The 13,359-nt window shown below is 40.0% G+C and overlaps 3 protein-coding genes across 4 annotated transcripts in view; 1 reads left to right on the forward strand and 2 right to left on the reverse strand.

Moving 5' to 3' along the window:
- The window catches only part of LOC122759893 (low-density lipoprotein receptor-related protein 1-like), a gene marked incomplete at its 5' end in the record, with an annotated part of 72,698 nt that extends 67,944 nt beyond the window's left edge, over positions 1-4,754 (forward strand). Inside the window, 7 exons of the mRNA XM_044014883.1 lie at positions 2,241-2,424; positions 2,519-2,626; positions 2,712-2,782; positions 2,881-2,974; positions 3,080-3,118; positions 3,787-3,931; positions 4,146-4,754. Of these exons, the coding sequence (XP_043870818.1) occupies positions 2,241-2,424; positions 2,519-2,626; positions 2,712-2,782; positions 2,881-2,974; positions 3,080-3,118; positions 3,787-3,931; positions 4,146-4,286 (782 nt within the window). The remainder of the gene's footprint in view (positions 1-2,240; positions 2,425-2,518; positions 2,627-2,711; positions 2,783-2,880; positions 2,975-3,079; positions 3,119-3,786; positions 3,932-4,145) is intronic.
- A 945-nt stretch (positions 4,755-5,699) lies between these two features.
- LOC122759890 (probable E3 ubiquitin-protein ligase DTX3) lies at positions 5,700-6,906 on the reverse strand. Its single transcript, XM_044014879.1, has 3 exons — positions 6,656-6,906; positions 6,352-6,560; positions 5,700-6,247 (listed from the first exon to the last, which is right to left on the reverse strand). The coding sequence occupies exons 1-3, from the start codon at positions 6,722-6,724 to the stop codon at positions 6,178-6,180; spliced, it is 348 nt and encodes a 115-aa protein (XP_043870814.1). The 5' UTR covers positions 6,725-6,906; the 3' UTR covers positions 5,700-6,177.
- A 77-nt stretch (positions 6,907-6,983) lies between these two features.
- Positions 6,984-13,100, reverse strand: LOC122759888 (E3 ubiquitin-protein ligase DTX3L-like). 2 transcript variants are annotated; one of them, XM_044014875.1, is made up of 8 exons: positions 12,883-13,100; positions 12,547-12,598; positions 10,433-10,492; positions 9,294-9,462; positions 9,024-9,163; positions 7,793-8,929; positions 7,492-7,709; positions 6,984-7,387 (listed from the first exon to the last, which is right to left on the reverse strand). In XM_044014875.1, exons 2-8 carry the CDS (start codon positions 12,580-12,582, stop codon positions 7,318-7,320), a joined length of 1,830 nt encoding a protein of 609 aa, XP_043870810.1. In that variant the 5' UTR covers positions 12,583-12,598; positions 12,883-13,100; the 3' UTR covers positions 6,984-7,317. The 2 variants fall into 2 exon arrangements, with proteins under 2 accessions (XP_043870810.1, XP_043870811.1); XM_044014876.1 differs by lacking the exon at positions 12,883-13,100 and adding an exon at positions 12,700-12,853.
- Positions 13,101-13,359: the final 259 nt, after the last annotated feature.

Raw genomic sequence — 13,359 nt, forward strand, 5'->3', positions numbered from 1 at the left:
GAACCGGTAAGATGTCTCTTTCTGCTGCCACCTTTAATCTTTAAAGTATCTGAAGCATCGAAATTTCAAATGTCCCATTTATGTGGTCATCTTGAAGCAAAACATCTTAGTAACGATTGATGAAGAAATTGAGCATGTTCTCGCAGACGCTCTGAAATGCATCAACAATTCTGAGAAGCGTGGGAAATCATGCCCTGCTGCAAGGTTATTGTGCTTGTGATTAAGCATGATTACATTGGCGAGTTTGAGATCACTGATGACCACAGAGCTGGGAAAATTGTGGTCAGGTTTTGATCTCCAGTTCAAGGACCTGGAGAAGTGGCAGAACAACCTGTTGCCCGCAAGACAGCGTGGATACATTGTGCTGACCACAAACGTACAGGAGGTGAAATCCTTGGATTCTTTTTCTAAAATGTAGAGAACTACAAATAAAAAAATCAACCAGAGGAAAAAATACAAATAAATAAACACAGCCGCTGAACAATAAGACATTAAAGTAATAATCACAATTTGAATGTCTGAACTTGCAATAATGAAAATAAAATACAAAAATAGAGCTCTTAATGAATTAAATTTAAATAAAAGTGTCCCTTCTTTTAAGTTGGAAGGGTAGAAAACGTATCGTTACTACAATATCTCTGTTCATCACATGACCTCATACTACTTGTACACTCTGAATATCTTCCATATATGTATATACCCAGTGGCAGGATGTACAGTATAATCGTCTAACCATGTTTACAATTACCATAGAAATATTTTTACCATTACACAATTCTCCATCATGAATTTACATTTTAATTTAGACTTATTTACCTTTGTAGAGCTATATTTATATTTTTAAACAGCTCATTTTAATCAACATTTATCTTTTTAACTGTAGTATATATGTATATTAACTTTTTTTAACTGTAAATGAACTGTATTCAATTGTTTTACCAACATAAATGTTTAAATAATCACAGTAAAACAAAAATTATTTCCATAACTTGGCATCATGTCAACAGTATCATGCATCATGTGCTATTTGTATTTCCTTCATTGACTACAGTGGTGGCACGTTGGCTTAGCCACCTAACTTTTAGCATCCACGTTGAATACTAGAATACCTGAGCAGCATAACTGCTGGCACGACACATGATTAGCGTTAGCATCTCGCTAACAGCGCCAGCGTTAGCCTATCGCTTAATGTTATTTTACACAATTATAAACACAATACCACAGTGAGTTTGAACATTAAATAGTGCAATAGCTGTAACTCCGACTGGTTTTTAGGAAAATATTTCAATAAAGGCATTTTCACAACAAAACTTTATCAACAAGCTAATAATGAGACTTAGCCTCCTAACATGCAGCAATCATGCTCACCGGAGCTCATACAGAAGGTTTGCATGGTGCAACAGCAAAACTCGACCGTCAATGTGTTAATCTCACTGCATTCATCAGGTCATCACATCGTTTCATCAGGGGTGCTCTCTATGACTGTTTCTTATCAGAGCAAGAACGCACTCCGCGACCATGACAATGGGTATGGAGGTGATGCGCCACCTTGTGGTGGGCATGATAAACAAATTACATAGTAGATGGGTCTAGAAATCGTGTGGGCTACATCTGTATTTTAAAATAAAATACCCAACTAATAAATGTATCAAAATAACTCTTGTTGAGTTGCACACACAGTTGTAGCCTTTCCTGAAGGACTGAGAAATGATTATAACTCCAATGGCTGTGAAAGCTTGTGTTCATGTGTGATTTTAACAAATTTAAAGTAGGCACCAAACACTGTGTCGTCCAGTCGTGTTTTTTACTTACAGTGTATGACATGCACAAACTGAAATGGGCCGCTGAGCACACGCGGGCTGCTATTTGTTTGTGAGTGTATACTTTGACAACGCTGCCAATCAAAAATAATTGATTCACAACTTTCAGACCGCTCCTCCAATCCCCATGCAACAGCCCAGCGTCCGCACCCGCCCACTGCTCCATTGAGACACTGAGCTTCCCTGGAAGTGACGATTGTGCTGCTGCATTTATCCAATCGCCATGTAGATCAATTGAATCTGAGCTTCCACTGGTTTTAATGCACCGTGCTGCAGGAAATGATTTTATGACATTTTAGAGGAAGTAAAGCTGCTTCCCTTTGCCTCCGCCGACTCTACCTTTAACTTCATCAAATCTCATTATTGTAACGTGACTGGTAAGAGTTGTACTCATGTGTTTGTGTATTTGTGTGTGAGCAGGAAGGTGTGAAGGCCACTGCCTGAACAAAGGTACATGTCTACAGAGCGACAATGGCTCCAAGCTCTGCCGCTGTCTGCCGCAGTACATGGGCAGCACTTGCGAAATTGACAAGTGTCACTACTGTCGTGACGGCGAGTGTATCCCCAGCAGCAGCTTCTCTTCAACAGGAGACTTCAGCTGCCGGTAAGAAAACGTCACTTACACTGTGCGACACAGGGAAAAACACTGTCGCAAAGTTGTGTCATCTTTGTGACTGTTGTGTTTCTGTCTTCAATAGCTGCAAAAATGGCAGAGTCCAACCCAGCTGTTACACATGTGACACAAACGACTATTGTGCAAATGGCCAGTGCTCTATTAACCCAGCCACTCGCCTTCCTGAGTGCAGGTGAGCAGCCGCAATCATTTTCAATCGAGTCTGAATATTTACCAGCTCACACACACATGTGTTTTGTTCCTTCTTCTGCATGTAGATGTTCACCGGGGTGGTCAGGGCATCGCTGCCAATCTGTGGCTGAAAACCAACCCTCGGAATCAGGTGGACGTAAGTCGACAGCTGCCGTGACATCAGTGATTGTGTTTCTAAAACTGGATGTGATTGAGGACAACTTCTCCATGTAATGTGTGTGTGTGTGTGTGTAGGCGCAGCCTCCATAGTCATCCCTGTGCTGTTACTGCTTCTGCTGATTCTGCTGGCTGGAGGAGCCTTGATCTGGTACAGGAGTAGGATGAGAGGGTGAGTAACAGACACAATCAACAGACACATCACTCTGCATTCCGCTCTTTTTCTCCCTTATTTCCTTCTCCTCCTCTCTGTAATGGCATCTCTTCTGCTCCTCAGGTCTAGCCGGCACAGCAAAACCGGCTCCAGACACTTGCGGTAACGGTTGTCAGGGTTACCCCCGTTTTTCCTCTCCATACTTCAGTTCTGCATCCCGATGCTCTCTCTCTCTCTGGCTCTCTCTCTCCTTGAGTTTTTCACTCATGAGTCTTGGTTGCTGTGCAGTGTTTGGTCCTGTGGTGAATGTCGCGCCATTCTTTCTGATGTCCATGAAAGCTGTAGCTCGTCACTCTCCCGACAGTGTTGCTCCTCTGAATCAGCATCTACTGAGCAGCGTTGTACCAGTGTACTGTGCTGTGGTCTGTATAGTGGTAGTGTGTCTCTGACCCGCTGAGACATAGACAGTGCAACAGCATTCTTCCAAGCTCGGACTGGAAAATGCATTTACTCAGAGGTAGAAACCATAGTAGATAGATAGAATCCATGTGTTTATTGTAGCTTTACTGTGGTTTTAAAAGAACACTGTGTACATTAACTGTCCTGTGACCAGGTGTGTGGATTCGTCCTGGGCTACATGAATGCTGGGTTTGTGTACATGTAGGTGCCTGTGCTGTGGCTTAGTTTCCTCAGTCTGGATGGTGGTGAGAGTCATGCAGTGCCTCTCCCCTCCCTCTGTAATGTGGCTGTGTCCCTGCTTGCCCCGTTTAGGCTCCTATAACTTTGCGTAAGACATGAAGGTGTGATGTTGCTCTTAATATTTTGTGTAGGGCCAAGGGCTTCCAGCACCAAAGGATGACAAACGGGGCCATGAACGTTGAGATTGGAAACCCCGCCTACAAGATCTATGAGGGCGAGCCCGATGACGATGCTGGGGAGCTGCTGGATGCAGATTTCACGCTGGACCCAGACAAGGTACAGAAAACTGTGTGTGTGTGTGTGTGTGTGTGTGTTTTAATATACTTCCCTGTACTGGACAGTATAAGGACAAAATACACAGAATCAGTGTGGTTGTATCAAGACAACAGACTTTAAAACACACTGAACCCATGTTCATATGATGTGTGCTGAAATACAATATACTGTATGCCACCATGTAATAACTCATTTGTGATTGATTGATTTCCAGCCCACTAACTTCACAAACCCAGTATACGCCACTCTGTACATGGGAGGTCACAACAGTCGCAACTCTCTGGCCAGCACAGACGAGAAAAAGGAGCTGCTATCTCGTGGGGACGAGGAGCCTCTTGTGGACCCACTAGCTTAGCCTGTCCGTCAGCCTGGATCATGCTGTTCCAAACACACCCCTCTTCTTGCCTTTTTAAAGAAAGAAAAAGCAACAAAAAATTGATTTAAAAAAAGAAAAAAAAGGTGTGAACACTGTATAAAATGTACAAAAATGAAGGACTACTTTTGTATGTGATTGCAGTATTATATTTTGTTCTTATGAGATTCCGCTGGTCAAAAATGAATAACATTTTCTATGAGAGATTTTTAATTTACACGTTGTCCCTTACCCTTTACCTAAATAGCCACTACCTCTGTGCAAAATGAAATGGAAACATGAGAATTAGAAAGAAAAGATGCTATCATTGAAGCAATTTTAACTTTTTATTTTTGTATGAATTATATAGAAAAGAGAAAAAAAAAACCTTGTTCCATTTCACCAGTGCCAACTGTTTGTTGTATGTGTTGACTTTGAGCGGGGAAAGGCAAAACTCAAAGTTTTCTAAAAGAAAAAAGAAGAAGAAGAAGAAAAGAAAGCGGTACATTATGTTGTCTTTGCGAGTCTCTTGTCGAGGTGGTGAGACAGATTTGTGATTGCACCGTTTTGTGTATAGCACATGTAAAATGTCAGCACCAGGTGGCAACTACGGTATTTCCACTTTTTTTTTTTTTTTGCTCAGAGAACAATGTCCATGAAATGATTGTGTTGTCTTCCTTGCACAGAATATCATGTTTTAAAGGTAAAGTGTAGGCTTTCTACCGTAAGATGTAAGGCAGGTGTGTTCTCTTACCTTGTATGTGTCGCTGAAGCGAGAGGAGGAGGAGGAGGAGGAGGATGTGTGATTGTTGAGTTGGTGATGGGTAAAAACATTCCAGATGAAGTGGTGGGTGTAGATCAGATGTAAAGAAGTGGAGAAGAGTGTTACATGGTTCTTCCTGCAGAAGGAAAAAGAGACTGCGGTTAAGATAACCTTGATTTAAAAAAAAAAAAAAGTAGAAAAAAATGAATGGGTCTTTTACTTGTTTATTTCTCTAGTCCGTTACTTTGTAAAACCCAGATCGCGTTCGTCCCGGCTTCGTGAGTAGATTTCTCTTGTTACCTTCAGAGGATCAGAGGTTGTATGTCGGCAGTTTTGTAATGACTTGGTCGTATAATTGCGTTGTGTTCATTTGGTCCTCAGCATTTATCTGTTTTTGTAACGAGCTCTTTCTGATCTCCCGTGCTCTGCCCTGCTGCTGCTAATGCTACCACTCTGGTCGCTCTGACACATCCTTACACTCAGCCTCTGTCCCAGAAATGCTGCTTCTGTCAGAAATGTTAATGCATGTGAGAAGTAACAACACCATTATTTTTTAATGTAACGACAATAACGACTTTTTTTCCCCTTTCGCTTACCTGTCACCGAGTGTTATGTTACGCTGTTGTATACGTTTTGTCTTAAATTGAGAGAAAAGTACAATCATTTTTCCTAAAGAACCTTTTTTTTTGTTTGTGTGCAAAATCATACATGCATTTTCAGAATTGTCTTTTTTTAATGAAAAAAAATAAATGACACATAGCTTTTATAGTACACGATGCATGGAGGCTCAGACTTTCTTCTGGAAAGAGAATAATGTTTAATTTTTGCTGGAGTACTTTACAAACAAAATAACAGATATTGTTATAAATAAAATTTTGAAAAATTGTACAGCAAACAAGCATGTTTTGTTTACAGCGTGTTGTGTTTCTTCTTCACGTTTATATCCAATGACACCGCATCATGCTGCACACACTACAATACTCTCCTTGTATCTTCATTATTTTATTTGTATAGCACTTTTAACAAATGATAAACAAACAGCAGGATGAGGGAGAGGGTTCCAGTTGAAGGGGAGCCAGTTAGGGATGAGGATTGTTATCCCGGGCTTGATGAGACATCCTGTATCAAGGTTCACACGATGTCTTTAGCCTTCAGCTCCTCTCTCACTCTGCTCAGGTAATCAGGGTCAGGATACCCATAACTGTGGAAAGACAAGGGTTTATAATATGATATTTTAATATTTCGGCAGACCTGACACTGAAAAAAGAATCTATACTAATTAAGAAAAAGATTTAGCTACTGTACCGTTCTGGTCCTCCTTCAATGGCGGTTTTGTGGTGAATGTCATTCCAGGTCACCTTGCCAGTTGTTCTGGACGTCCCGACGGTGAAAATGAGCTTCTGGTCAAATGCTTTCTTCAACAGCTTCAGCACGTCTTTACCCTCTTTGTTGTATGGCAAATATGCACTTCTCCTACTACCAGTGAAGTAAATCCCAGGTTTGGGATGTTTTTCCTGCAGAGAGAGAATAAAAAGACGTGAGGAAAACATCCAATGCTATAAAATCACCATGCAAGTATACAAAACCAACAAATATCTAACACATTTACCGTCTGCCATCCATTATTGACATGGCCTCTTGTCCTGCTGGAAGTAGCCACCCGAAGACAGGTGGACATGGTCAGCAACAATATTCAGGTAGGGCTGTGGTTCTTAAGCAATGCTCATCTGACACTATGGGTCCTAAGTGTCGATTTAACATTAAGTGAAAGTACTTACAGATGAAAGTGTGTTTCTTTATCCGAGTCTGTCTGACTCACTCATATACTAACCACAATGTCAGAAGCATAGTCCAAGCTGTGAGTTACTGTGGAATCCTTAGTGTGTGACTTCTGTCATGTTCACAGCCTGTGCAGAAAAACTGAAGATGACTCTGTGTACAGTCGTATAATAGCAGTTTATTTACTTGATGAACAGGCAAGCGGGGCAAGTAAGACATGTTTACAATAAGGGGAGGCATCTGTGTTTCAGACACTGGTGGCACGAGTGATTAAGAAAGAAAAGTGTCAGTACTTTAAACGGACTACCACGACTCACATTCAGACCCCTGTATTTCAAAGCAACCCTCAATCACAGCATCACGAAGAAAGAAGAAAGAGCATACACTTTGATATTGAATGAAAATTAGCAGTTGCTTGTTTTGAATTACTTCCTGAAAGTAACATTTGATTTATGACTACAACCCTTCAAAGCCTTCATTTTGTATCAAGGTTCACACAATGCCTTTAGTCTTCAGCTCCTCTCTCACTCTGCTCAGGTAATCAGGGTCAGGATACCCAAAACTGTGGAAAGACAAGGGTTTATAATATGATATATTAATATTTCTGCAGACCTGACACTGAAAAAAGAATATATGTTAATTAAGAAAAAGATTTAGCTACTGTACCATTGTGGTCCTCCTCCAGTGGAGGTTTTGTGGTGAATGTCGTTCCAGGTCACCTGGTTGTCCATTCCAGTTGTTCTGGACATCCCAACAGTGAAAATGAGCTTCTGGTCAAATGCTTTATTCAACAGCTTCAGTACTTCTTTACCCTCTTTGTTGTCTGGCAGATAAGCACGTCTATTAATACCGCTGAAGTATTTTCCAGGCTTAGGATGTTTCTCCTGCAAAAAAAGACATGATAATCATCAAAGCTATAAAATCACCATGCAAGTATACAAAACCAACAAATATCTAACACATTTACCGTCTGTTTCCCACTTGGAATATCATAGTCGATGACGATAGTGCCACAGTCTGGGAAACCAGGGAGGGGAAAGGATTCTCTCCTCGATGACATTCTTCCATCTGGCTGGTTTCCCTCCATCATACCAAAGACATCTTTGCACACAGGACACGTGGGTCCAGTGCTAGCCTTAGCTAGTTCCAGGCATTTCTTACAAAATTCATGTTTACACTTGAGCTGTGTCTTATTCTTGAATGTATCCAAACATATAGGGCACGTTATGTCTTTCTCGTCTTCCGCTGTAGCCCCTCCAGTGGCTCCACCAGAGGCCCCGTCTGACTGGTAATTCCTGTTCTTCACTGAGCTGTTGGACCCCATCATAGAGTGTTGGGTGAAGTTGGACATTAAGGGTGATGTTATGCTTGTCTGGTACAGACGAAGAAGGGCTCTGGTTGCGTGGCTTTCCAATGCAATGTTTCCAGCAGTTCTATTGGAGCGAGCTTTGACATTCACTTTTTCTCGAGTGCTAATTAATTCTATGAAGTCCACATCAAACCGAGCCTTAATCTCTGCTATTTTCTCTTTGAAGTAGTTCTTCATAAATTTCAAGTGACTCTGGTCGAGGGTTAGTCCTTCGACGAGAGGATCTTTGATGGCCATGCCAATGATCATTGATGTGTTGTTGGAAGCCCATGTCGTTTTAGTATTTGCTGAAGTGTTCGGTGTTGTATTTAAGGACTGTATGGCCTCTTGGCTTTGGCTTGGCCCACATACCATTATTTCTTCAGAGGACACAGTAAGAAGAAGCTTGTTCTGGCTTTCTTGGATGACTCCGAGCACCTTGCTCAATTCTTCTGGAGTCATGACTTTGAAAGGAATCACAAAGCCTTGAGATTCAGATAAGCATTTCTGGGCCAGATTTGTGAACTCAGCCAGAGCATTTGCTGGGTCTCCATTTTCCTGGTTTGGTTTGATTTTTACCGTCACATGTGCTCCAAATTTAACTCTATTCTTTTTCTCTATACGATCAATTTCCTCCTTGTAGATGTGGTTCACATACCAGAAATGGGGAACTGGGACATTGCATGTCTCCTCTCTAGCCTCAGAATCTGCTGCTGACCAGCTGGATGTAGCTCCTCCTCCCAGATGCACTTTCATCTGGATAAAAATAAAATAATTAAGTATACATCAGTTATCAGAAATACAGTCTTATTTATGTATAACTGTTAACTGATTTACATTAAATACATACATCTAGCTGGTCTGATGCAGAAGGGAGGTTCATTGGAGCTTTATGTGTTTGTTTATGACAAATGGACAGTATTTTGACTGTTTTTGTCCCGTCTTTGCTGGTCAGTGTCTGTCCCCTCAATCCCTCAAGCTTTTCCAGGGCTTAAAAAAGAAGAACACAGATGTATTTACCTCAACATAAAATATAATTATTATATTATTGAAGTCAATGAAAAATGTACTATTGGTGATGAGAACCACTTTTAACTTAACAACTCAAATCATACTGCACCTGAGGCAAGTACACGTATGGAAGCATCATGTTCCAAGGCGTATTTAACGTGGCAGTCTCCACAATCATTCGCACAGAACCAAGTTTGGAGGAGTTTCTCCAAATCAATTTTATATTTTGGTGTTTGATTACTCTCTGACCAGGCGATAGAGAGCTTAACAACTTCTTCCTGTAATGCAGTCATCATAGCCCAAAAACAAGACATCATAAGTGCCACTGAAACCATTCATTTAAAATGGTAAGAGGGCACTGAACAATACCAGTGTGCATTTTCAAATTAAAAACATTACACAATAAATGCCACAGATTACACACACATAGATTTTTTAAACATAATTCATTCAAGAGTCATTGATTACGGTGGCCGACAGGGGCAAACACACTGCAACGACCCAAAACACATGAAGGATGAGAAACCAGCTGCATATTCACAAACAAACGGAGATAAAAACAAATGCAACATAAACAACGTGCTGCAAAAGTAAAATGATCTGCAGAAAGAAACAAAACACATCAACAGAAACACGCTGCAAAAACAAAACGACACAAATCCCAAAACACCAGCAGGAGAGAAAACACCAGTGTGCTCCAGGTCTGTGGGGGTGCTCGCTGTCGTGCAGCTCTACGGTCAGCCGCTACGTTACTCAGGGACTACTTCATTCTTACTTTGTTAAAAGACCTTTATTGAGAGGTTATCCTACTGCGGTCAAGCTATCGGACACTCGTTTCTCCGTAGTCAAACTATCTGACGCTGAATTTTAATGCCTCGGAAATCAACGTCCGCTTTTCAAAATAAAACACTCAGATCACTGTATCTGTGTACATGTTTGAAAGCACATCTCTTTACAGCTATGTTTCAGAGATCTATCAATCAGACATAAGCAGCTGTACAAAGTACTTTATACATTGATATCTGATAGTGAACTGTAAATTAGATGTAATGTACAATTTGTTGAAACAAAATGAAATGAAATGAAATTAAAATTCAGATTTGCTCTTTTAATACGAAACTTATCAAACTTTGAAATGTAATAAAAGCACACTTTTCTACGCCCAGGGTGAACTACTGCCAAATTAAGACACTGATCAAAAAATGAAGACATAGTGTAAAGTACACAAAGTCCTTCAAAATCACCCACCTCAGCAGGCTCCTCAGATGATGCTGTAGGAGGCGGAGTTTTACTCATGCCTTCTTCACACTGCGTGGGGGGGGGAGGGGAGATATTTAAAAGAAAAAAAGAAGCTGTTAACACTTGGTTTAAACGCAAACATGCAGATGACTTGCAAGTGCCTCTCATTTCTCTTTCATACTTTTTGTTCACTCGCTCACAAACATAAACAGCAAAAGGGGGACGACTTTTCTTCGTAGTGAAACTATCTGACGCTGAATTTTAACGCCTGAATTACAAAGGGATTAACGGGGAAAAGCCTGCAGTCAAGCTGATTTTTAAGGACATAGACATATGGTTTTCAAAATAAAACACTCAGATCACCGTATCTGTGTACATGTTTGAAAGCACATCCCCTCGCAGCTATGTTTCAGAGATCTACTGTATTAACTGGACAGAAGTATCAGTACAAAGTACTGTAAACATTGATATCTGATGGTGAACTGTAAATCAGTTGTAATGTACAATGTTTGAAAAAAATTCTAATCAGATGGGCTCTTTTAATACGAAATTATTATCAACTTTGAGATGTAATAAAAGCACACTTTTATATGCCCAGGGTGAACTACTGCCAAATTACGATACTAATCATAAAAACTGCAGGGTTACAGGAGGATAACCTCTTTACAAAGGTCTCTTTTCTCTGCTGCTTGTGTTTTGGGATTTGTGTGTGCGTTTGCCCTGTAGCATATATTAGATCCACTAGGTGGCAGTATTCTACAGGGAAAATTGGTGGCAGCGGTAAAAAGTTACATCAAGTTGTCTCGGACACTTAAGTGTACAGATTGTGTCTGCTTTTAACATACTGTGTTCCATACACCTGACCTCTTGCAATAAAAGATTCAAAAGTGAACTAGGTCCATTAGTGCACTTAATGGAAACCTGTTACTTTACAATAAAATGTGTTCATAACAAAAGTAACATGAGATGGGGGTGGAGTGGCTCAGTGGTTAAGACCCTACCTTGTGTACCAAAGACATCATGGTCGCAAGTTCGATTCCACCCCTGGCTAATTGTATTTGATTCCATTGTAAGTCGCTTTGGATAAAAGCGTCTGCTAAATGACATGTAATGTAATGTAATGAGATACAGTGAGATAGAAATTAGAACAAATTAAAGTTTCTTTGTTACTAGGTTAATCTATTCTAGTGACCTGAGTCATCATTTTCATACTTTTGCTTTCACACACGTACAGTTGTAACCAGAAGTTTACAAACACTATATAAAAGGCACATATGCTTTTTTTCCTCACTGTCTGACATGAAATCAGACAATCCCTTTTCCTGTTTTAGATCTGTTAGGATTACCAAAATTATTTATACTTGCTAAATGCCAGAATAATGAGAGAAGGATTTTTTTAGACAATTTTTTATTACTTTCTCCACAAGTCAGACGTTTACATACACTAAGATTATTATGCCTTTAAACAATTTGGGAAAGCCCAAATGAAGATGTCATGTCTTCGTAAGCTTCTGAAGCGGTTTATTGACAACATTTGAGTTAATTAGAGACACACCTGTGGGTGTATTTTAAGGTACACCTGAAACACACTGCTTCTTTGTGTAACATCATGGAAAAGTCAAAAGAAATCAGCCAACATATCAGGAAGAGAATTGTGGACTTGGACAACAAATGGAGGACTCCTCTGCTCACCCCTCCCCAAAACCTTTGATCATATGAGCCTACTTCCCATTATACTGTCAGTAAACACTTTCTTGAGGAGTATGGTCTTAGTGCCTACTTTCAGGTCATGATGTCAGTTATGTAAATTATGAGTGTTATTTATCTTTACCTCCGATTTATACCTCGGTTTGCCCAGAGCTGAAGAACTATAGCAGTCTTCAATCATATGACATTTAATGTTATAATTATATATTCGATTATTCTTTTCTTACCTGGTTAAAAAAGGAGGTGTGTGTGTGTGTGAAGAACTAACTGTAGAACTACTGGTCTTTTTTTAATTTATTTTTTTACAAAGTGTGACTATCTTCTTCAATTTCTAATAATTCTTTGACTTTTATTTCATTAATGGACAAAAGTTTGGCAACCAATGACTTAACAAATTAAATTAAAAAAATACTCACAAAGTCCATGGGCTCTGTCTGTTCGTCTTTTGACATGATGACAGTCTCCTTCCTATAGGACGTTAATGACAATGTTTACTTACATGTTCACACAACCAAGCTTCATTATATACAATGAATAAATAAGCTGTTCTCAGAAAATGTCGACATTACGTTGCACTTTCGGTTACGACAAAACTACCAAACAAACTCCACTCGCTGTTGGTCGTACACTTAGCTGTCGACGTCACTCAAGTGACATTAGATTATTATAATATACTGAGACAGTTGTCATATTTTAACGTATACTCCATTGATAATACTTTAAAATGACGACGCGAAGCTAATGCCACTCACCTTCTGAGTTTTCTTCCTCGTAAATGAAAGCGAAAGTGTTACTGCTGCTGCTGTGTGTTAACCGACGTCGCAGTCACAGCCGATAACTTTCATTATCACCTCAGCCAAGATAATGTTCCACCCACACCCATGTTTATTAGTTTGTTTACGGCGGGACAGAGAAAATGATTTGTTGTTAAAACTGGCGAAGGGACAAGGAAGTAACAGTGCAAATCCCGTCAAATCCCTACTTGGGGTCTAGTGTAATAGGTAGCTCGTTTTCTGTAACATCGCGATATTTGGATTTTTGTGACGCTTCCGTTAATTGCTGAGAAAAGGGTCTTTAAAACCACGAAGGAAAATAATTGATAACCACTGCTGTAGAGCATGATATTATTGTTAAATTCGAAAAGAAATATCTGCATTTTAATTCAGTGCTACTTAAAACCAGGAAGTTTTAGGTTCACAAACCTATTTCCCCCTTTAAAAAACATTATT

The sequence above is a fragment of the Solea senegalensis genome, unplaced genomic scaffold, assembly GCF_019176455.1.
Source record: "Solea senegalensis isolate Sse05_10M unplaced genomic scaffold, IFAPA_SoseM_1 scf7180000012601, whole genome shotgun sequence".
NCBI lineage: Eukaryota > Metazoa > Chordata > Actinopteri > Pleuronectiformes > Soleidae > Solea > Solea senegalensis.

What these genes read in the sequence shown, in the direction of transcription:
- LOC122759890 (XM_044014879.1), bottom strand. Translation starts at nt 6,724, where the DNA reads ATGTCCACCTGTCTTCGGGTGGCTACTTCCAGCAGGACAAGAGGCCAT. An exon ending in TCAATAATGGATGGCAGACG is followed by an intron (nt 6,561 to 6,655) that starts GTAAATGTGTTA and finishes CTCTCTCTGCAG; the next exon opens with GAAAAACATCCCAAACCTGG. An exon ending in ATTGAAGGAGGACCAGAACG is followed by an intron (nt 6,248 to 6,351) that starts GTACAGTAGCTA and finishes GTCTTTCCACAG; the next exon opens with TTATGGGTATCCTGACCCTG.
- LOC122759888 (XM_044014875.1), bottom strand. Translation starts at nt 12,582, where the DNA reads ATGTCAAAAGACGAACAGACAGAGCCCATGGACTTT. An exon ending in TTCCAAGTGGGAAACAGACG is followed by an intron (nt 7,710 to 7,792) that starts GTAAATGTGTTA and finishes CTTTTTTTGCAG; the next exon opens with GAGAAACATCCTAAGCCTGG. An exon ending in ACTGGAGGAGGACCACAATG is followed by an intron (nt 7,388 to 7,491) that starts GTACAGTAGCTA and finishes GTCTTTCCACAG; the next exon opens with TTTTGGGTATCCTGACCCTG.